Source organism: Vanellus vanellus (genome assembly GCF_965231255.1).
Source record: "Vanellus vanellus genome assembly, chromosome: 20".
NCBI classification, from domain to species: domain Eukaryota; kingdom Metazoa; phylum Chordata; class Aves; order Charadriiformes; family Charadriidae; genus Vanellus; species Vanellus vanellus.
In genome coordinates this window covers 6583505-6606977 of record NC_138925.1, presented here as the reverse complement: position 1 = coordinate 6606977, position 23473 = coordinate 6583505, and the positions used below count along the sequence as shown (strand labels likewise).

Sequence of the window (23473 nt, the reverse complement as noted above, 5' to 3'; positions counted from 1 at the left end):
CCTACGCGGTCCAGGTCCAAGTTGGTGGGCAAGGATAAGAGGATGGGCTGAGAAAGACTTATACACAGGCTCCCATCCCTCCCTACGCGGTCCAGGTCCAAACTGGTGGGCAAGGATAAGAGGATGGGCTGAGAAAGACTTATACACAGGCTCCCATCCCTCCCTACGCGGTCCAGGTCCAAACTGGTGGGCAAGGATAAGAGGATGGGCTGAGAAAGACTTATACACAGGCTTCCATCCCTCCCTACGCGGTCCAGGTCCAAGTTGGTGGGCAAGGATAAAAGGATGGGCTGAGAAAGACTTATACACAGGCTCCCATCCCTCCCCATGTGGTCCAGGTGCAAACTGGTGGGCAAGGATAAGAGGATGGGCTGAGAAAGACTTATACACAGGCTCCCATCCCTCCCTACGTGGTCCAGGTCCAAACTGGTGGGCAAGGATAAGAGGATGGGCCGAGAAAGACTTATACACAGGCTCCCATCCCTCCCTACGTGGTCCAGGTCCAAACTGGTGGGCAAGGATATGAGGATGGACCGAGAAAGCGATGCCTTCAAAGCTGTTTGTGGAGCCTACTTCAGCCCGAGAAGAAGGCTGCTTGAAAAGCCGCCTGCTCGGTCGTACGCGGCACTGGCGGCGCGAGCGCTTTTCTCCAGGGAGATGGCAGTCAACCAGCGAGCAGAGGGAGCTTCAGCTGGCGAGGAAGGGTTGCTGTGACAGGCAGCTTTCCTCCCTTCTGATCTCACAGGAATCCCGGCGTTGACATGGAGACATCTGCTCCACCACGGGCAGGTGGTGCCCCTTCAAAGAGCCATTCTGGGGCCACCTGTGAAGATGGCACCCCAGGTGAGCCGAGGAGACAGGGTGCTAAAGCAGCGCAGCTTGAGCCCGAGCTTGCGCCGACGCGAGGTTCCCCGCTTCCCCCCACCCCGGGACCAGCCGTTTCTCCAGCGTTTCGCAGCCGCGCAGCTCCTGGGGGTGGTTTGGTGGGGGGGGGGTGGGGGGAAGGTTGTGCTTCTCCCCACAGTCAAGTTCAGACACCTTCCCCGCAGCCCCACCAGCTCCACCTCCGCTTCCTTCGGCGGCAGCCCGCGGGGCAGCCTGCTCCATGCGCGGAGGTGAGGTGCACAAGCAACCAGGAAGGGAAAAAAAAAAAAAAAAAAACAAAAAAAAAAAAACCCAAAAAAAACCCTACACACAACCAAAAAACCCCAAACCAAGAACACAAAAGAGACAAAAGGGGGAAAGAAAAAAAATAAATAATAATACGGGAGGGAGGCAGAGAACGCAGCCTGAGGCTCGTGCCGAAAAGTAGCAGTTGGGTATTTTCACAGCTAGGTCTAAGGGGGAAGAAAGGCTAAAGCCTACCCCCTCTTCTGAAGCAGATGGTAATTTGAGTTAATTAGCGCGGCTGTTCTAGTCATACACCTCGGAGCCAGGCCACAGCATTCACAGGCAACATCAGAGTCCACCAGCTTTCTCCCCACCCTTATCCTCCATAATGAAGGGATGTGAAGGCACCAAAGACCAAGCAATTACCTGTAGGGCATCCCATTCATCATCACGCACAATTAAGACTTTGTCACTGGTGACTCACCGGCTACATCAAGGATTGGGGAAGAAGAGGGAGAGAGAGAAAAAAAAAAAAAAAATTAGGCTGGAACCGAGTTCCGAGAGGTCCCTTCCCTATAGCAGACTCACTCACTCTTTTGCCAGCCAGCGCATAAAACACTGGATTAAGACTGTTTTACAAGACTCCTGGCAGCTACAGGGAGGCAGAGTAAGAACAGCGAAGACTTTATTTAAGCAGATCCTTGCACAGGTATGTTTTAAGTGCAGTACAAAAACTGAAAGTAAAAGGATTTCCCAATATGCCACGGGGGTCCGTCCCGCAGTAGGGAACGGGACCGCCTGTACAGGCACGGGCAGCGCCCGCCAATTCCGGCCAGGAAGATGCTTTGAGACGTGCCAGCCTTGGGTCTTGCAAGGCGAGAGGAGAAGTTTGAGCACAGCCTCCTCGGGAAGAGAGCTGTCACTCTGGACAGCAGTAAAAAAGGGTCCCCACGAGCATCATCAGCTCCGCTCGCTGCTCCACAGGCGGCGCTGCCAAACCCTTCCCTCCCCACCGCATGTTGTCCCTCTCCCCTCTCTTGTCACTCCCTGTGCCTTTCCCCGGCAGAAGCCGGCTGCCCTTTCCCTGGGAGCCAGCAGAGCACCAAACCCACCTCCCCCAGCAACTCCCACATCCCACCCTGGCTGGAGAACACCCGCTGTCACACCCCCCTCCCAAAATACGGCTTCTATTGTTTGGAACAGGATCCACATCCTTTTCCACGCTTCCTATAGCACGTATAGAACCTGTATTTGTCCTATAAATAGGAGCTCCCTTCACAAATACCAGGTCAGACCCGAACGAGGCACACCAGAGGACTCAAAAGCCGGGGGGGGGGGACGGGGACGGACGACACACACACAATGCCATCGCGCAGGCTGTGAACAGGATGAGCAGCAGCACCGCCGGCTCGGGAAGCAGAGCAAGCCCAGGGCTGCAGCCAGGAGCACGCGCGGCACCCCGGTTCCCACGTCAAACCCTCCCCGTACAAGCGGCGCATCAGCCAGTTTCGACTTCAGGAGTTCTGTCGGCCTGTTCTTCCTGATTATTCGTCCCCGCTGGTAGCAAATGAGTGGCTGGGAGCGATTTAAGGGTGTTTATCTCACACTTGACTCCACGGTTCTTCTGAGTTGTAACGCGCTTATCTTCCTCTATGGAAGGCTCCGGCTGGGAGGGTTTAGAGTTTAACAAGAAGAACAATACACTAACGCAGCGCTGGCTGATATACTCACATACCTGCTCCCTTCGCAGACCACCCAGCCCCGATGACGCTCGCTGGCTATTTTGGGTGTGGGCTCTAGGGAACTCCTACGGCACACTTGGCCCTTAGCCTTTCCTCTTCAGATAAAGAAGAACCTGACGAGAGATAAGCGTGGTATTTGGAGGTAACCCCAGGGCCCGGTTACGGGAATATGACAGCGAGGAAGTGGACGTGTGTTTTCTCACCGGCTGAGCGGCGAGATGCCTTCTGCACCTTGGCTCTCCCCGGGGCAGCGGAGAGGGCACGAGGGCAGTGGGAGCCAACAGCCAGGTTTAATGCCCTTTTGGAGTCTAGGTGCTTGGCAAAAAAAAAAAAAAAAAAAAAACCCAAACCACAAGGATGTCTAAGCCAGCATTAGCAAAATCCACAGCAATTTCAATACTTCGAGCGAGCTGAAGAGTGAAACAGGCCAACAGCTGCGGCAGCGCTCCGCATTTACAAGTCATGAGCATTACGCCCTAAGTCACCGTTAGGAGAGATTTAGCTGCTTTCAGGTCCTCAAGACACTCCAAGTCTCATTTCGAAGCTTTTTTTTTTATTCCCCCCCCTGCAAACACGCTACAAACACACCATAAAAAAAAATGACACAGAAAAGACTGATGTGGAGGTAAAGGCACCGAAGAACCACTGTTCTAAGAAAACTGCTAAAATGTCACAGCGTAAGCGGGAGAGCCAGCAGCACCGCCACAACGAGGTGGGATGGGCACTGCCATCCAGGGTAGGAGAGAAGGGGGTTTTTTTCTCCTTTCACTTTCTTTTACAGGACTCCAGGAGCGGATAGGGCTGGAGAGGTATTTTGGGGACAGGTCCTGGCCTTCAGGCGCCGTTATGAAACTAGCAACCGGTAGAAGCAAAATCCCAGAGTTAACTCCAGAGTAAGCAGCACCAGCCTCCTCCGCAGCATCGCTCGGGATAACCGAGGGAGAGCCGGGCCGGAGCCTCCCTTCCCCAGCCGAACTGCGTTTCAGGAAAAGCCACCACCTGCAGACCAGGTTCCTCCCCACACCTTGCTCCCTAGCTGCTCTTCCTTGGACTTGATCGCACCCCTGCAAAGGCAGAGCTGCTGAGCAAGCAGGTTTTCCCATCACGGGGATGCAGGCAAAATGGTTTTCCTGGCCCAGAGTCTTGCTCCGATGCAGCGAGATGAAGCCTGGCTTCTACGCCAGCCAGACACCTCGCTGCATGTCCGCAGCGGGAGGAAAGAGACCCCTTTTCTCAGATGAGCACGTCTGCCTCGTCACGAGCCTCGCGGGACCACCTCCTGCCTCCTCGCACGGCAACCCTTGCCCCAGCCTCGGGTGGCCCGCATCCATGCGGCCATATGAGCCCCAAGCTGCCGCAGGACACCGGCTGCTCGCAGCAGCTTATTAGTTTTCTACGTAGCACCCGGGATGTGCCAGACGCTTTGCAAACATACGGTCCCTGCGCTCGCCTGGAGGGTCCGTGATCTCATTTACGAGAGCGGGGTACAGATTGTACCACGCAGCATCGTACGGGGCAGAGCGGTGGGATCAAGCGCGAAGCAGCGGGCACCAGCTGGACAGACAGAAGCTCTTCAACTAGTTTACTGGGTTGAGAGATGCTCCACAACACGGGGCATGGTATAAAGTTAACCTTCCCCTGCACCGGCAGACCTCTCCCCACCAACGCACTGCTGCACATCACCCCGGGCTGCGTAGCACCAACCACAGGCAGGAACCGCAGTACTTTTTTTTTTTTTTTTTAAGGATGGGCAGAAAAAGAGACGGGGAGAAAAGGGGGGGGGGGGGGGGGGGAAGAAAAAAGGAAAAAAAAAAAAAAAAAGCAATGTAGCAGCATGTCCTCGCGAGCCAGATTCCTGCCCCGGGAAGGGTTAAGCCATACAGCACGTTTTTCTGACAACCAGGCGGATGGTATTTCAGGTTGCTCAGTACTTTACAGTCTCTCAGCTTTGGGGGGAGGGGGGGGGGGAGGGAAAAAAAAAAAAAAAAGGGGGGGGGGGGAACATAGCCAGAGGGCAGATGTAGTTAAACAATAGCTGGAGCTGGAGGAACTCAAGATGCTGCTAAAGTAAACAGGGAGCTACACGTAGAGCCAGCAAGCGGCTCCCAACACCTTCCCAGACAGCCCCAAGCCCGCCGGAGCAGAAAGTTGGGAGTCAGCTCGGCGTGATGGAAAGGAGGGAAATGCCCATAAAAAGCAACCTTGAAGAGATTCCCCTCCACACAGCTGTGGGAGCTCTAGCGGGGAGAGACTCCGCAGGCTAAAAATACATAATTACACACCAAAGCTCCGGCGCATACAATAAAAACCACATGCGCCCGCCCCAGAAGGCGCCTGTTGGGGGGCTGAAAGTTTCCCTGGGGCCGTGTACGTGTGTGCCCCCCCCCCCCCCCCCCTTCTCCTTACCTTGCAGGAGTAGGTGTGGTGGACGGGGTCCACGTTCATGATCTCCTCCACCGTTCCCGTCAGCACCACGTTGGCCTCCTCCTCCCTCCGCTCCAGCTCCCGTTCGGGGCAAGTAGCCCCGCCGCCGCCCAACGCTAGCCCTAAAAGGGCTAACAGCACCCGGGCTACCGCCGTACGCCTCCCCATAGCCCGGCCGGCCCGCGGCGGTTCGGTCCGGCCCCGGTGCCGGTTTCCAGCCCCGGTGCCGGTTTCCAGCCCCGGGCAAGCCCCGACGGAGCGGGCAGACAAAAGCCGCCACCCCCGCTCGCAGGCAGGGCTGGCGCAGAGAGAAGGGCTACTTTTGTTCGAGGAGGTGAAAAGAAGGAAAGAAAGAGAGGGAGGGAGGGAGGGGAGGGGAGGAGGGGAGAGCAGGGGAGGGGAGAAGGAAGAAAATCCCAAGAGGAGGAGGAGAAGGAGGAGGAGGAGGAGGAGGAGGAGATAGCTCTCCCCCGGAGCCGCGGCCGGGGAGAAGCGCTGGGTCCTCTGCTTTGCCCCTGTAAGAAAGCCCGCAGATTTGCATGCAATCTGAATTGCTGATAAGGAGGGAGCGGGGGTAGGGGAGAGAGGAGGGAGGGAAAAAGGGAGGGAGGAAGGCAGGCAGGCAGCCAGCCAGCCCTGCTGCCGGCTCTTATTGCAGCGCTGCCGAGGACGCCACCCCCAGGAAAGGGAGTCCGCATCAGGTTAATGGATAATCAGCGCGCCAACGTGAGGAGACTTTTAAAGGTGTAGGGACCGCTGCCGAGCGGCAATCTGCCTCTCCGCCCCCCGTCCGTCCGTCCGTCCGTCTGTCCCCTCCTCCCGGCCCTGCCCCGGGGTCCCGTCCCCCCCCGCCTCCCCGTCTCCCGCCCCCGCGGGGATGCGCAGGGCTGTCGGGCTCCCCGGGGACGCGCTGCAGCTGCGGGAGGGATGCGGGGAAGCGGCGGGATCCGTCTCCCCCCATCCATCCCTGCCGCCCCCAGTATACTCTTAGCACCGCCGGGGAGGGGGGGGGCTGCTGCCAGGGCCGCCCCCCCCCTCCCCCCCTTTTCCCTATGGGGAAACTGAGGCCCGGGCAGCCGGGCTGCCCCCCCTCGCACAGCTCCCACGGGTGGCCCCTCGCGGGACAAACCGAGTCACCCACGCCTGGTCCATCACCGTCCCCTCGGTTGCCAGGGGGAGACGGCACTCGGGGCTTCCCACACCTTGCCCCACGCAGGGCAGAGCCACCCTCCCGTGGAGTGACCTGTGTCCGCCCCTGGAGCACTGAGACCTCCTGCCCTGGCTTTCTCCAGGGAGTGGGCGGCAATTTTTCCAGATGTCATGTGCAATTACTGCAAATATAAAATGAAAAGTTAAGTGGCACCAGGGGAGGGATATTGTTTCTCCCCTCCATAAATTAGCCATCCCCCCGAGGCGTTTTACAAGGCTGTTTTACTTGATGGCCCTAAACAAGTCATGTCTGTGACCCGGGGCCAAGCAGGTGAATAACCCATCGCTGGGTGAAGTTTAACCACGCCAATGCCACGACGCCAGTAGAGGACATGACGTGTCCCATGTCATTCTCTGGTGAGCATGTTTCGATACACAATACGGCGCAGCATCCTGCATCGCCAGTCTCTGCAGATGACCGTCCCTCCTCTTCGTCCTCTCAAGTCCTGAGCGGCGCTCTTTGTGCTATTTGCGCCCGTTTGCCCCTGCAGTTGCGTGTGTGCCAATCCTTTTTCCTCTCCCCTGGAACACAAACAGAAAACACAAACAGAAATTAACTACAAGATAGGAATAAATGAATCTTACTGAGTGTTCAAAATGCTGTCCAAGCCTACCTTCTACCCTGGAGAGGACGAAATACCAGAGAGCGCATAAATCTGTCTGGAGATATCACAACTGCCGTGAGTTTTACAGAGAAGGAGTACTGTGCGTATTCTGTCTTAAACCGCGCACTTGGCATTTCCACGGTGACTTTGGTCTCAACACCGGAGCCGTTCATGCAAACCCTGCACCCTCTCCCAGGTCAAAGCTTCAAATTTCTGTCCCCTAAAACTAAGTCCCGAGTTCAGGACCGAAGGAAGGCTGGCTGTTCACAAGCACGCGGTATTTAATCACCTCAGAGGTGACTTCAGAGAGATGATTTTCAGAAGAAAGTGACCCATAACATACTCGGGTCTGCAGGAAAGCTTAACTCTGCCGTACCACTCCTGTAGAACCAGCAGGAATGGGGCCCTGTGCTCTCCCCTGCCGAGAAAAAGGTGCCGCGGGGCAAAGGGACCCAAAGCAGGATACACATTTTTTCTGCCTGTGCCAATGGAAAAAACTTCACCGAAACACGTGGTTTCTGGCTGAGGGGCAAAGGAGCCGCGTTCAGCTGCACGGGAAGACTCCATCACAAGCCAAGAGCAACGTGGAGCCCAGGCTCCGCAGTCGTCACCGTGTTACCCAGCGGAGGTTGAGCACAAAGGACTCCATTATTACACCGCTGCTATTATAAACTCGAGCAATCAGCTAAAAATATTTCAGCGCCTGGCGGATTATTTTTGCTTTTTTAATTATTAATTTTTATTGTGTTCTTTGAGCGCTGCTCAACCGCAAATCACAGCAACGACGGCGGTTCAAGGTGGAAGAGTCCAGCTGTACCGCTGCTCCCACACTTTGCAAAGAGGAGAAGGGGGGGGGGGGGGGGGGGGGAAGGATTATTTATGCCGTGTTTGTACTATTTTCCGTTTGGTAGTTCTCTCCTTCCAGCCCCACCCCGCCGTCTGCTTTCAAAGCTGTGGAGAGAAGAATGGATTTCACGAGCTTTTCTGATGTATTTACCCCGATACGGTCAGTCCTTTGAGTGGATTTACTCAGCTTTGTTGGTTTTCTAGTGGAGGTGTCACACAACCCCCCCCAGAATCTCAGCTCTCCTTTCCATGCGCGGGTTTAATAAAGTTCCTAAGGAGAAGGTGGTTCACGTTTTCGAAGAGAAGCGAAGGAGCGTGGTGACTCCGAGCATCCCTCTTCGGGACACGGTGCCGGGAAGCGGCACGGAGCCGCACATTCCCGCACCGTACTGCTCTGCTCCGGCAGTGCTGAAGCATCACCCTGACAAGAGGAGAAACCGGCCAAGAAACCGATCGTACTGTGGGAAAACTGAACCAAACTATTTGGCAAATCAGTGCACAAAATAAATAAACTGCATAACTGACAAAAATCCATAAATCACTGGGGTTTGTCCAGGCTCTTTACAAGACAGCTATTGTAAACCTGCGGCTGGCAGAAACTTCCGCTGAACTACGGGTACAAGTGAAGCAGCTCCATCAGCTGCCGAAAAATCAAGAGATCTTGGAAATCTGACAGGGCCTTACGGCGTGTTTGCTTTCTGACACCTCCGTGCGCATTTGGAGGGCAATTCCAAGATTTGCTTGTGGGAGGGGCCTAAAATGTTGATGGAGAGGAGAAGGAGAAGGAGGAGAAGGAGAAGGAGGAGAAGGAGAGGGAGAGGAAGAGGGAGAGGGAGAGGGAGAGGGAGAGGGAGAGGGAGAGGGAGAGGGAGAAGGAGAAGGAGAAGGAGAAGGAGAAGGAGAAGGAGAAGGAGAAGGAGAAGGAGAAGGAGAAGGAGAAGGAGAAGGAGAAGGGGAGAAGGAGAAGGAGAAGGAGAAGGAGAAGGAGAAGGAGAAGGAGAAGGAGAGAAGGAGAAGGAGAAGGAGAAGGAGAAGGAGAAGGAGAAGGAGAAGGAGAAGGAGAGAAGGAGAAGGAGAAGGAGAAGGAGAAGGAGAAGGAGAAGGAGAAGGGGAAGGGGAAGGGGAAGGGGAAGGGGAAGGGGAAGGGGAAGGGGAAGGGGAAGGGGAAGGGGAAGGGGAAGGGGAAGGGGAAGGGGAGAGGGAGAGGGAGAGGGAGAGGGAGAGGGAGAGGGAGAGGGAGAGGGAGAGGAGAGGAGAGGAGAGGAGAGGAGAGGAGAGGAGAGGAGAGGAGAGGGAGAGGAGAGGAGAGGAGAGGAGAGGAGAGGAGAGGAGAGGAGAGGAGAGGAGAGGAGAGGAGAGGAGAGGAGAGGAGAGGAGAGAGGAGAGGAGAGGAGAGGGAGGGCTGTAGATACTTTGGCTTAGGCGGTTACAGCAGGCAGCGGTTTCCGAAACCCCTCTGGTGGTGTGAGAACATTGCGAGCACCGGACGGCCGAGCACCGCTGACCTTTAGACACCTGTTCGACTCCCAGCCCTCGGCGAGCGTCGGCCACGTCCGCGGCATTTCTTACACATGTGGAGTTAGGTGCCCGGGTAAGGCTTTGCCTGGTCAGGGCTCTTCCCTCCAGCAGCGGCAGCTGTCGCATTTTCGACAGGACTGTAATTTTTTCGTTGTCCTTTGAAGATTTTTTTTTTTTTTCCTCCAATTTTAACAACTCACGGCACAAGCAAATGAGCTGCTTCCAGGTTGGGCTGAGTAACTCTGCAAAGGTCTCTCATTTACTGCGAGTTATTGCCTCCGCGGGATGACTGTACAGACACTCCTGCTGCACTCAGCAGTTTCGCGCCAGCATCTCTCTGCCGTTTGACCCCGAAACACTTCCCTTTCAAGATATTTGTTATCACAGCTCTCAGCCAGGGCTGCCACGAGTGTCATACCTTCAATTCCCGGGCTGCGTCCCTCGGTGGGGCCCCGGCGTCTGCGGGCAGGTGCTCGCCGAGAGCAGATCCTTTAAGGTGTACGGGGTGAGGTATTCAAAAGTCGCAGCAGCCGCAATATCGGTAACCACAGGGTAAATACCTCCGTCCGCTCACCTCGGCGCGCAGCGAGGGGCCGAGGGCAGAGCTCTTCGTTCACGCTGCTATGACACGCACGTCATAGCAGGAAACCCGCAAGATTTTCGGCCAAGCCTTCAAAAGCAAATAAAAGACCTGCGCGAATACCATGGCAAAGCAAAACAGAGCCCCGACGTTAATCGGGAATACTTCCCCAGGGGCGAGAAACGGCGTCCCCCGTTCCTGCTTGGGCTGGCCCCCGATTTCTTCCCTGGTTGCCTCTATGCCCCACCGGCTGATGTGTCTGCTCTGAGGCTCTCCATCTCCGATAAGCTCCAAGACATGTTTTAATGTGGTTTTGTTTTTTTTTTTTTTTTTCCCCTCCCTTTGCTCTTTTAAGTTTAATCCCTCTTGGTGGTTTCTGACATTGTCAAATGGCTTTTGTGTACCGTCGGAAAATCTCTTGATGTAGCTACAGAGCAGCTGCTAACAAGTTGCCCCTGGGATCCGACATCGAGGAGGCTGTCTGCCTGTATAACGATTTTCAAATAAGTAAATCTATTAATGAGATCTCGGTGGGAGCGGGGCTGAGGGCCGGCGAGCAGCTCCCCGGCAGAGGGACCCGCGGCGGATTCCCTTTGGCCGTGATGGGCAGCGCAGCATCTCAAGGGGACTCCCACAGAGGTGCTGTCCCCGCGTAGCAGTGGGGGACGTGAGCCACTCGGACCAGTGGCCACCACTGGCCGCAGCCCCGGTGTGCGGCAGTGACCTGAACAGCCCTTTCCCATTCGTTACAAGGGGAAAGGCAGGATCTGTTACACGCTCTAGATAAGATCCCGGAGATAAATTCAAGAAGTCAGTCTCTTCCTCCTCAAATCGGGATGGCAGCCTCAGTACGGAGTTAAAAATTCAGAGCTAGTCTTCGGGGTTTGTCAGTTCTGCCCCAAGGTTTAGGAGCCGCTGGCATCCAAGCTTTTCTCAACAGCGTGACCCTAAACCTTCAACTTGAAAACAGGAAAGCGTGGACGAGATTTGCACGTATTCATACGACTCCAGGAGACGAGAGTATAAAAGCCCAAACCACTGAGCCTTGCAAGCACCGTGCTATGATAACAGGTTACGGGGAATTCAGCCTGGACACATCCAACACCCACGCCGTGGGTTAGGATGGAGATGAAGGGCTGCAGGTCGTTGTGTGCCCACACGCAGTGGATCAGAGCAGCAGTCGGTCTCCAGGGCCCCCAGACCCGAGGGACGGGGGAAGCCTCCATGGGTCCCACCCCAGCACACGGGTACTTTGCCCTCTGAGCCAGCAGTGAGCCCCTGCCCCGGCTCCGTACAAGGGGGACGCTTCAAGCTCGCAAAGACGGGCTCGGTTTAGCGTTGCGAGAGGGACAGGGCACGGGCACGGTGCGCACACACACACACAGAGGTGCCATCTTGCTGTGTTTTCAGTGGCCGTGAACCTCCAGCATGGTTTAGGACTTAACCTAGCAACCTCCCAGCTTGGAGGCAAAAGCATCCAGTGAACCACAATGACTCTTTTAATTTTAAAAAAAAAAAAAAAAAAGGGCAAAAAAGAAAAAAAAAGAAAAAAAGAAAGAAGCAGAAAGAAAATTCAGCGTGAACTTCAGGGCAAATGATCCTCCATTATCAAACCCCATCTTAAAAAGTGCACGGGGCTAATTGAATTACTCTTGCTGGATTTCTATGTAGCCATGAAGGCTTCTTAATGTGGATTGATAGCATAAATCTGTTCTCCATTGAGGAAAAAAGTGAACACTGGCCCCTGACATCTATCTTTCTTTCCAGAAATCCCATCTAACTGGACGTCTCCCTAGGCCACTTCCAAGAGAAAGATGTCTCTATCCATTACCCCTGACACGCAGCAGCAAAAGGAAGTGAGGTTCGTTCACATCTAATTACTCCCATTCCTGGATTTATTACAATCATGCCAGGATTAATTGAGAAAGTAAAAATGCTTAGCTGGGTGATCAATCTCCGCTGAGTTACTTACCTTGTCACTCGCTAATAACTGTAAAATAAAAATGCCCCTCTTCGCTGCATCTCGGCAAATGGATTTCTATAATACATCGCTAGGAATCTTTAAAAGGCATTTGAAAGCAGTAAGGAGACAAATTGGATTAGCTGGAGAGAAAGTGCAACCAAAGCAATTTTTTCATTACCGTAAAGCAAAAAAATTTCAGCTCTCCGACGCGCAGGTGGCGACGCAGAGACAGCGCCCACCCCGTGACGGGCTCGGGGACGGCGCGTGGGGCAGCGCTGGCAGGAGCTGTGGGGCGGCCTTCGGTACGGGAGTCACGGATACAGCTGAAAAATACTCCAAGTGAAACACAGAGCCTTTCCCGGTTGAAAGACCAAGTGGGTTTCGACACCAGAGATGCGTGTTCTTACGTACTGGGGGTTTTGCCCAGCTAAAACTGGACGTACCCAGCCGCTGCGCCCATCTTGCCCACTTCCCACCACGGGGCTCCCTGGCTTGCCCCAGTGTGTCTTCAGGAGCCGGGGCAGCTAGTTGGGTTGAGATCTCCTCGCTAGTAAGGCCTGGTTTCCCCCCGATGGCCGCCCTATGTCAAGGCGACTCGAAGGATGTTAATATCTTAGAAACCTGTCGAATTTGGCCCAACCTTGACTGCAAGAAACCCACACGATGCGCAGTGCCGATAACCCGCCCCCGTCTTTCCGCAAGATCGCGTCCGAGAGAAACATCCCGTTTCCCTTCTGCAACAAAGCTCTTTTTAAAAATAACAAGCACCCGGCCAGCTCCCCCAGCCCAGACGGTCCCAGTTCGTGCCCATCGCATCTCCCCTGGCCCGGGTAACGCGCTGCCCTCGGGGCAGCCGGCGGGGTCCTGCTGCAACCCCCCGTGGAGGGCTGCGAGGAGAGTCGGGGTGGCCGCAGCCGCCGTCCGGCGTGTGCCCCACTGCAGCCTCGAGCCAGCATCCCCGGCGCTGGCGGATGCCGCGACGACAGTTTCGGGAGCCCTCCTTGAACAACGGGCACTGAGGGTGCTGGGAAGCAGGAGCTGAAAGAGAAGAGATTAAAATTCAGGGCATGCAGGGATTGTTGGTGGGTTTTGTTTTGGTTTTTTTTTTTTTTCATTTTTCTCCCCCTTTTTCGAGGAGCGAGGAGCCAAGGGTTTAGCGTTCGGTTAGAGGGGGCCTTGGCAACCCCTGCAAAGCTGCTGGTGGGCCGGAGCTGCTGCCCGGCTCCTCTCCGCTGGGATCCTCCGACAAAAGGTCTGCGTGGTGCCCGGCGAGGCCGGCGGGCTGGAATGCCCACAGACCGGCAGGGAGGGATGGGAGCCCTCCCGCTTTTGTGGTTTCACACTCCCTTAAACCCGTTTTCATAGTTAAAGGCAGGATTTATTGGAGCAGACTCTCAGGGAGATAGAGGCTTTTGTGTTGAATTTTATCCAAAGCAGTTAATGCAGCTGCTGCTGTTGCCATTAGCGTGGGCAAAAAAGAAAAAAAATATTAAAAAAAAAATAAAAAAAAAGAGAAAAAAAGACATTGAAACTATCAGCTCTTAAAACATTTCTTCTTCTATCTGAAAATCGATTTCTCAGTGCGCACACGTAGAACGACCAGGAAATATTTCATCCTCGCGGTGCCAAGCTGAGAGGAGCCAGCGCCGGGGCGATGCTGCCTTGCATTGAATCTCCCAAACGCTCTCCCCGGCGTTCATTATTCTGCGCACACACTGGGAGCGGGGACTCGGGCTGAGTTAACCTCTTGCTGCCTGCTCTGCCATGGCCAAGCGAAGAGATGCTGCTGAGGCAGAGCAGGGCCACCCAGCCCTTCTTTGTCTTACCGTCCCCAGGGTGTAAATTGGAGAGAACATCCAGCTTTGTCTGCATCTCCACGGCCCACCAGGCTGGTGTGGGCAGCGCAGCGGCGGGCACCGAGGGCAGAGGTAGCAGGGAGCCCCTCGCACGGCTGCGGGCGATGGGCAGTTGGGGTGTCCTGCTTCGGTCCGGTCCGCCTCGCGCTAGACTTTCAAATCGAGCAAGATCTTGAAGGCCACTTGACATCCCTCTCCATCAAATATTTATTTGAGGCCGCAGGTCATGGGCTGGGCGTGCTGGGGCAGGCGCTGCGCCGCGGGGAGCAGCGTGCCAGCTTAACTCCTCCTGAATCGATTCAGGTCGTGCAGGGAGAAGGGGCAGGAGACCCCGGCGCTGAGGCTGCTGTCTGCCTGCTGGCCAGGGCATGAGCGGGGTGTTGGTAGGAAACCCTCCCCAGTAATGCGGCAGCCCAAATTCTGAGTCCTCAGGCAAAGCCCGGCTGCACCTGGAGCACACTGCCAGCAAAGGGTCCCGCTGTACCCAGCGACGCGGTCAAAGAGGATGGAAGAAGGCAGCCTGCCCTCCCAGTGCCCCTGCCCAGCTGGTGCCTGATGGACTCTCCAGAAGTCCCCTTTCCCTGAATCTGGCTGCTGGATGCACTGCGAAGAGCTGAATCCAAATAAAAGGTGTGGCGTCATCAAAAAGTGACAAGGGAAGGAGAGAAAAATTAGCCGCACACGCCCGGGCAAAAGGGGAAAGTTGACACTGTAGAATGGTTTAGGTTGGAAGGGACCTTGAAGATCGTCTCATTCTACCCCCTGCCCCGGGCAGGGCCACCTCCCCCCAGCCCAGGTTGCTCCCAGCCCCGTCCAACCCGGCCTTGAACACCTCCAGGGATGGGGCAGCCACAGCTTCTCGGGGCACCCTGCGCCAGGGGCTCACCGCCCGCACAGGGGAAAATTTCTTCCCAATATCTCATCTAAATCTCCCCCCTTCCAGTCTGAAGCCATTCCCCCTCGTCCTATCACTCCATGCCCTTGGAAAAAGTCCCTCCCCAGCTCTCCTGGAGCCCCTTTAGGCACTGGAAGGAGCTCTAAGGTCTCCCCAGAACCTTCTCTTCTCCAGGCTGAACCCCCCCACCTCTCCCAGCCTGTCCTCCCAGCAGAGGGGCTCCAGCCCTCCCAGCATCTCCAGCGCCTCCTCTGGCCCCGCTCCAACAGGTCTTTCCTCTGTCGGGGGCTCCAGCGCTGGAGGCAGCACTGGGAAGGGGGGTCTGAGCAGAGCAGAGGGGCAGAATCAATCATGCCATGTACCAGGTTGGAGCAGGAGTGACAGACAGACACAACACTCCCAGCAGAGCTCGTGCCTCTCCCCAGCCCCGCAGCGGCCGGCCACCCCACACACCTTGCCGGTTGGGCTTTGGGCATTCCAGCCTGACCAAAGCAATTGCTGCTCCCGCAACGCCGCGGTAATTGAGAGCTGAACTCCCATTCACACCTTTCTCTTCGCAGCAGCTCCTGCACAGTCGTACGCGCTCTTATCCGCCTCGGAAGCACTGGCAACACCAAGCAACTGGCCCAAAATGAGAGAGGAATTCTGAGGCACGGCATCAACCAGGAAGATGCCTTCACCTCCGAGGAGAGCATGGCCGGTGTCCCGGAGCACGGCCGGGAGAGCGGTGCAGGTGTCTTCACCCCATTTAAGCTGCTGCATCCATGGGGGGGGGGGGGGAGCAGTCAACTCCCTCCCGCCGGCAGGACAAGAGCCTGTTTCATGGATGCAACAGCCATGGGGCAGCAGGAGGCTCCCGGCAAGGTCCCGCCTGCCTGCCCAGGCGGCAGGGCGCAGGAGGCGAGCCAAGGAGCCGAAGACGGCAGGGTTGGGGACTGAGCCTCCATATATTGTGTCATCTACTTAGGGCCTGTCAGGGGAACCACATTCCGACTCCCTTTGGCAGCAATAGGCAGAGCCTTTCAATTAAACAAAGTGCTGCAGTGAATTGCCGCCTCATCCATTAGGCTCATCTGAGTCAGGCGCTTGCAGACTGTCTGCTCCCCGGTGCACTTCATTTGGGAAATTGGTTTCTTAAAAAAAAAAAAAAAAAAAAAAAAAAAGCAGAAATGAAGAAGAAAGGATGAAATCTCTGGAAAGGGAAAGATATGACCCCACCATGCCAACCCAAATCTCGCAGCCCCAAGCGGGCTGGGCTTGTAGCTCTTTAATCGCAGAGGCAGCTGGTGCGATGTTCGGGTCGGTGGGAAAACCTGGTGATGTTTTCGATAATTTCAGTGGGGTGAGGTAGGCAGGGAGACAAACGCACACGACGGCAAAGCAGAAGGCTTTGCGCGTTCACACGTGTGGACCCCCACCTCCTGCGGCGCGGGGCGGCGCAGGGCTGGCAGGTCCTGGGCGATGCTCGCGGCAGGGCGCGAGTGACCACCCGCGTGAGGAGCGGCTCAGCCCCTCGGTGGGCTGAGGAGGCGGCGTTCCCAAGCCACGCCGCTCTCAAATCAGATGGCTGGTGCAGAAAAAAAAAAAAAAAAAAAAAAAAAAAAACAACACAACACCAAACCCAAGTAGTCCTGTTCTTTTCCTGTCGTTATAAAAGTTTTCTTTGTTAGGCAATAGCTGGAAAACAGCTGCTCCCGAGCTGAGGGCTTGTTCAGACACATAATCCTCGCTAAGGAGCCAGGCCGTTTACGAGGGTGAACAGCTCTGTGCGAGGATCTTAAAACGGAGCAGCTCCTCACCGCCCGGCTCTATCAATGCGCCCACGCTATCGGCTGCCAAGCTGGAGGCGGCGCGGACAGTGCGTGCATTCACACCCGGGTTAGGTCCCTGCCAGGCAGCTGGCTGCCGGGGACACCGCTGACCCCGCACCGCCACCGCCACCACCACCGCCACCGCCGGGGAAGCCAACAGCCTCTGCCAGCGACGGCTCAGCCCTGCTGGGAGATGGCAAGGGCAGAGATTTGGGCAGGAGGGAGACCCCGGTGAACAGACCCGGTCTGTGTCTGCCTCTGGATGAATCGACTGCAGCCGCCGCGGTTGTGCCCCCACTAAAAGAAGGGCTCCCAGTTCTTCTCGCCCCCTTCCAGAGCTGGGAAGGGCTTTAGGAGTAAGATGCTGTATTGCAGAGCTGTCACGACTGGGGTTGACCCCGTCTTCTTTACTGGATGGTCAATAAGGTAAAACTAAAGTAAAACGCGCCAAAATAATGCAGAAATGGGCCAGAGCCAGAAGTTTTAAGTCGGGGGAGGGGTGGGTAAGGGAAGCTAATCGGTTCTCTTGTTCTTGGCTTAGTAGTTCAAATCAGAGTTCAGGCCTGGGACCGGAGATGTGCCCGGGGCTTGCTTATAGTCTAGTCAAGCAGGATTTGTTGCAAACAACTTGCTCTTGTTTTGGCTTTATAATTCAGTCGGTCAAGTCTACTTTTGGAAGCCATTAGTGCCCTGGATATCTCTGCAGCAGGAGGTGTCTCCCTCGTGGCTGCCGCTAGCTACGAGAGCAGCGATAGCAGGGCTGACCTCAGCCTGCGGAAGGCGGGCAGAACCCATCCGCTTCTCCCTGGCAAGGCACTATTGTTAATTATACTTACTCTTATTATAGCGAGCACAGCCAAAACCAGGCTCGCTGGTGCTACCTCCTCTACAGAAACAGGCTCTCAAGCCTTAGAAATCCTCTCCCATCACCCTGATGTCCTGCTGATACCACACCTGCTTCACCTCCACCTGGACCACCCCTCCAGCCAGCAGCAGTTTGAAGCCAAACCCATCTTTCCTCCTGAGCTGTGTTTTTCTCCCGGCTCGGGTGGTCTGGGTGATATCAGCCGTTCCAGTCGCGCCGGCAGGAGAGCGGAAGAAGAGCTGTGGGGTCTGGAAGCACCGTCTCTCCTTCCTCACCTCCCACCAGCGTGGGGACAAACGCTGCCGAAGCCAAGGGAGATGCTTCAAAACGAAACCAATGCCAGTGCTGGTCCTGGATCGGGGATCAGAAGGAACACGTGTTGTTGCCTGCTGTGCCCAGGCAGGACAGGTTGCTGTGAGAAAAACTGATGGAACTCCAGCATGCCGGGATCTGAGGGCAGAGGCCTTGGCACGAGTCTGCCTCTGGACCAGAGGAGACAAAGCTCTCTCCAAGACAAGTCCCCCTCACTTCTCTCCCACTTGTTTTCGTCGGGACTTTCCACTTCATTCCTCTCCTGTTGTAGTTGGTTCCGCTGAAGGTGGGTCCCTCTCACAAACGCGATCCCTGGGTCAGCCAGTGCCTGGAAGAAAATCAAGGCTGAATTTGCAAAAGCGAGACAGGAAAAGAATGTTCAATTAAAAACACAATATAAGCAGGGCTGACCCAGGAGAATTGATACAGCTAAAGTAAAAAGCTGGCTTGAGGCTCTGGCAGCAGGAAAGCTTCTATGAAATGAAATGCCATAAACCTTTACCAAGTGGGGAACAATAATAGTGCCAAGATGCGGTACTTAGATATTAAACTGATTGAGTTATGGACTGGCTATTGCAATGCAGCCTCAGCGATAGCAAAGAGGAAATCAGCTCCTAAGTAATTAACGTGCCGGCACGGGGGGAAACTCAGGAGATAAAAAGGAGGAGCCAGGAGGACAGGAGTGTTGCTTTCTACAACAACATCAGCACGCACCTGACCTCCCGAGCAGGATTTCCCAAATAGACGACCCGTTCCCAAATAGACGACCCATCTCGGGTCACCGCAGAGCGGCCCGTAATGGCAAAAGGCATTGAAGAGAGTCTCAGCCTGTCCCCGAGAGCACAGCCCGTAGCAAGCACGAGCGGCTCAGATCGTTCTCCAGCACTGCAGGCACAGGTCCTCAGGGACAGGCGAGACTGGGTGCACAGAGGCGACTTAGCGATTCTTGTTCCGGTATTGCCGTGGGCTGACGAGACCCAGACATCAGAGTAACGCCGGTGTCACACTGCCGTGTCCCTCTGGCTGTGGCTGCCCGGAGAGAAGGGCACAGCCCCTCACGTAGCACCCGGTCCTGCTCCCTCCCCGCAGACGGGAGGTGGCTTTTCCAGCTCTAGTGCCCTGTGTTAGGGTGAGATTTTCTGGGCTGCCATCCAGCTGCACGGCTGGAAGAGAGGAGACGGTGCAGAGCATCCCTTTGTGAGTGAGCTGAAGCTCACAGGGCCCCGGGCCGTTTGCCTTCCCAATTAACCAGCCTGTCTCCTCACCAAGAGCTGACCCCGCAGCCAGCCAGGCAGCCCATGGCCATGGGTGGCCCTCAAGGCTTTGAAGTGTTCCCGCTCAAACTTTTGGTCCTCTGCTGAATGCCCTTCTTCACCCTTTGGCATCCCCTAAGCGCAAAGCCACATTGTTTATGGGCTTGAAGTGGTGGGACGAGCGCGTTGCGCTCCTGTGGGTTTATCCCTGTAGGGCACAGTGGGAAGTGTGGCAGTACAGACAGGAGTAGAGGCATCACTGACGTGGGAGGTGGGATGCAACCCCAAAACTAGTCTGCGCTGCTGCTTCTCTGGTCCCTCCTGGCTCTCAGGAGCCCTGCAAGGCAGGCCCGAGGTGTTGCCTAAGCAAGCCAGGCAGGAGGTACTGCCCCAACAAAAACGCCAATGCAGTTTCTTACCAGTTGCTGCCTTGCTTGCACGAAGCAGTGGAGAAAAGCTGGGAAGGAGCTTAGGCAGAAAAGCACAGTGTTATGGTTTGAGAGGCCCAGAACAATTCATTGTCGTTTAGACAATCATTCTGTCACCTGATGACCCCTCCCCACCTGGGAAAGGGAATCAGGGAAAAACAAGGAAAGCCGGGAGTTGAAGTATAAGCAGATTTAACAGAGTGACATTAGATAATTAACATTAATGGCACTAAAGAACCAATATTGATCCCGATACCCATATGGAATATGCAAAGATTATCCTCAGCCCATTCTATCGGTAGCTGTGCGCTCCCAGCAGGGACAGCCAATGTGGGACCCTGCGAGCGCTGCGGCTCTGGGAGGAAGGGAAGGGCTCAGGGCTCCGGCACCAGGGCATGAATTTCTCAGGATGGCAGCCATCAGGGGAGAGAGAGAACTTTGCAGCAAACTTCATAATTTACAGAGAATGTGATGTTCATGGTATGAAATAATGCTGTTGGCCACTTTGGGTCAAGTGCCTGGGTCTCGCTCCTCCTCATCCCTGTGCCTAGTGAGCTCAAAAACACCAAGACCTTGAAACCCACACACCGTAGCTGGCTAGAAAGTCAATATTTTCACAAATTCAGACACTAGAGCCTTCTAAGAGTGCAGTCTTCCCACCTATCAGAAGATAAGTTAGTCCTGCGTCACTCAAACCAGGACACACAGCCACATACTGGAAAAGACATCCAACCCCAAGCCTGGGGTGGGCTGTCTTCTGCTCATTTGCCCAAGTGAAGCACATATCCTTTTTCCCAGCCTTTCCCTGGCTGGGAAAGGCTTTCTTTGGGGTTGGTTCTTTTTTTTTTTTTTTTGCGCTGCAGGAAAGTGGCCTCTCGTGGATGAAAGCTGCGATGCACCGCGGGCCAACAGCGCTGCTGCGCGGAGCGCATCCCTCCGCCTCCCGCGGGAGCCGGGGCCGGGGCGGCGGGTACCCACGGGGCGGCACCTCGCCCTGCCCCCAGCACCGGCGACAGCCGCCCTGGGACAGCCGGGGGACCCGAGGAAGGACGTGAGCACGGGGAAAACCGGCACCCCGGGAGCCGCCTGCCCGCCGCCAGCACCGGGAAGGGACCGGCAGGGGGCACGAGTGACCCGCCGTACCGGGAGGGAGACGGCGCCGGCTCTCGCCTCTCTCCGCTCCTGGCTGCCCCGGAGGGGATGGAGCACACTTTGTCGCCTTTTGCATCCTTGAAGCTTCAATGTTCAGGTCATCCTCTGCGGCGTCACCTTATTAAAACAGCAGAAAGGACGGCCAGCCAGCAGGGGACAAACTGGTGGAGTCGACGAGCCGTACTGGATGGAGCGCGTCGGGACAGGTCTGGCTGAGCATCCCGTCCCTCTGCACCCCCAGACCCGCTTTGCGGAGGGAGGGGGCTTGCTTTGTCCAGGCTGGAGCAGAAGAAAAACACAGCTGAGCTCTGCATTCCGCAATCGTTTTGTCCTGGACAGCAGGAGAGCGCTCTGGGAAGAAGGTTCCTGCTGGTGATGTTCCTGTTTGTCGCAGGATGCCTTTGGAAAGGATGATCCAGGTTGCAGCAGCTGTCAGCAGGGAAACCCAATATGCCCCTGGCATTCTACCGGCCCAAAAGTGCACCTCTGAGCAGCCCGAGTGCTAGAGGGCGGTTGAGGCACAGGGCAGGTACGTGACTATCCTGCGCATCCAGAGTGAGCCAACAGCAGAGCTCACTAAAGCACAGCTCACACGATGTTGTCATACCATGTGCCTGCCCCTTGCCGGGGCGCACAGTGCCTAAAGAAAACACATTGGGTTGCAAAACACAAATGTTTGGCACAAAGAAGGGCTTCGGTGTCGGTTCCAGACCGTGGGGACATTCCAGCCTGAAAGCCCCTGCGTTTGCATTTCTAAGAAAGCGCCACAATTTCTTACCCTCCTCTCCTTCCCTGGCACAGCCAGCTGCCAACTAGGATGAGGGACCGTCATCCCATAAGGGGGGGGGGGGGATGATGTGGTGGAAAGAAGTGGGCGCTGCCGAACTGCTGGAGAAAGATCGGGCCTCAGTACCCGACCCGGATCCCACACCCCGCACAACGCGGGCCGGCCCCGCTATTGTCCGGGGGAGGCAGAAGGGTTTCGTAGCAAATATCATTCTGCTGGCTGAGATTCATCAAGTCGGTGGCTCGCTCACGGGCATAGAGTCATCAAAGCCTCCATCAGCGCTAACCGGCACTGACAGCCGCACAGCGGGAACAATGGGGCCATAACACTTATTAATCATATCCCTCCCCATTGAACCCGACCCATCAATCAGTCGCCTTGGTCTTGTACTTTGAATTCCCCGAGCGGCGAGCAGCCGATCCCATGGCTCTCCCGGTGGGGGACCAGACGGAGGGACACGCCGTTGCTGGAGCAACGCTTGCCGCCGTTTCCTGTTTCCCCAGATGTCAGCCATGTGTTTCCATAAGAACTGGGATTGTCCCCAAACCAGATGGAGCCACAGGGCGCTTTCACGGGCACTGCAGCAGCTGTGGCAGCCCCTCACACACAGATGTTGTCATTTACGCTCTTACCTTGGCTGTCCCTGTATCCTGGTGGCCGTTCTCATTGGCCTGTGTGGTAGCACGGCAGCAATGCACAAATGCTTCTAAGAACCTTCAAAAAGCAGTGACTTCCCACAACAGCTCATGGTCAGTCTCTGTCTCACCCACGGATCCCCAGCTGAGGGTGCCACAGAGCACTGGGATGGGGATACCAAAATGTCTCTGACATCCTTCTTCACAACTTGCACCCACGGATCCCCAGCTGAGGGTGCCACAGAGCACTGGGATGGGGATACCGAAATGTCTCCGACATCCTTCTTCACAACTTGCACCCACGGTGGGAGTCTGGATATCCATTTGATAAAGCTTTGAGCCTTTCTGAGAAACTGGAAGTCTGGTCCCTCAAAGCTTCAGCCCAGCTGCACCAAGCAGCCCAAGGTTAGGCTGAGTAACGCATCAAAGTGTGGAAGTATGAGGTCTGATTAAACGCTTTTTCAACACAGGCATTCATTTTTGACACCCACCCCCCCCCTTTTTTTGGGGGGGGTCCCTTGGCTTTGGAACCATTCCTTCCATGTGCTTGAGACACATGCGGAGCACATGGCATGGGAATTGCACATGGTCCCCACATGGATGGCTCCAGAGCTCCCCAGGGAGCGGAGAGGGCAGTCCAGACGCAGCCGACGGGCGCTGCCAGTGCTACCGTTTGACTCACTGAGCAGAGCTACGGCCGCTTGCGCTCCCCGCCTCTGCGCTCAGCGGCGGAGGATGTGGAGGAACTCACAGCCCATTTTAATCACACGAAGAAGCTGCCTCTTTTCCACTCAGCCATCCGCCTTCCTTTGCGCTTTGTGCTCTGGGCTGCCAAGACTCTGGTTCAGAGGATGCTGGAAGCCTCCTTCCCCGCGGCCACGTGGGCAGGCTGGCTGCCGAGACCTGCCGGGAAGGGAAACCCGTGCAGCAGGCTGAAGGCAGCAGCTCAGATAAATAAGAGATGTCCTTGCTGGGACACGTAGCCAGTTTGCAAGCATTCCTTCTGAGATAGACGAAGGATTTGACCGCACTGAATGGTCCTCACTATCCACCTCCGCTGAAATCCCCTAGGCAGAAAACTCTGAGTGAACGTCGTCTCTCCTTTCTGCCTAAAGCCAAGCTGGGTCCAGAGCTCAGGAGACAGTCACCGTGCATCCAGAAGCTGTGCCTTGGCCATATCTTGTGTCAGGAATGTCCCAGAAAGAAAGGGCCCCAGAGTCCTGCTAAAGTTCGGAGGGTTCCTGAGGGAGCCCACCCCTCTGCTCGGTCATTAGGGAAAGGCTGGGCTGGAAAGCTCAGGGGGGGGACAGACACACAGCCTGGGCTTGGAGTCTGGTTCCATCCCCAAGTTACTGTTTTGCTCTTTCTCTTTCTTCTGGCCATTTGCTCTGGAAGGACAGGACTTGGGGACAGCTGTCCCCATGCCGCAAGCAGTGCTGATGGAGCTGAGATTCATAGAATGGTTTGGGTTGGAAGGGACCT

General features: G+C 55.8%; 1 protein-coding gene across 1 annotated transcript in view; it reads right to left on the bottom strand.

The window, feature by feature from the left end:
• Positions 1-5297, bottom strand: part of AGRN (agrin) — a gene marked incomplete at both ends in the record, with an annotated part of 134723 nt that extends 129426 nt beyond the window's left edge. Inside the window, one exon of the mRNA XM_082493355.1 lies at positions 5259-5297. Coding sequence (XP_082349481.1) covers positions 5259-5297 — 39 coding nt within the window. The remainder of the gene's footprint in view (positions 1-5258) is intronic.
• Between the last annotated feature and the right edge of the window lie 18176 nt (positions 5298-23473).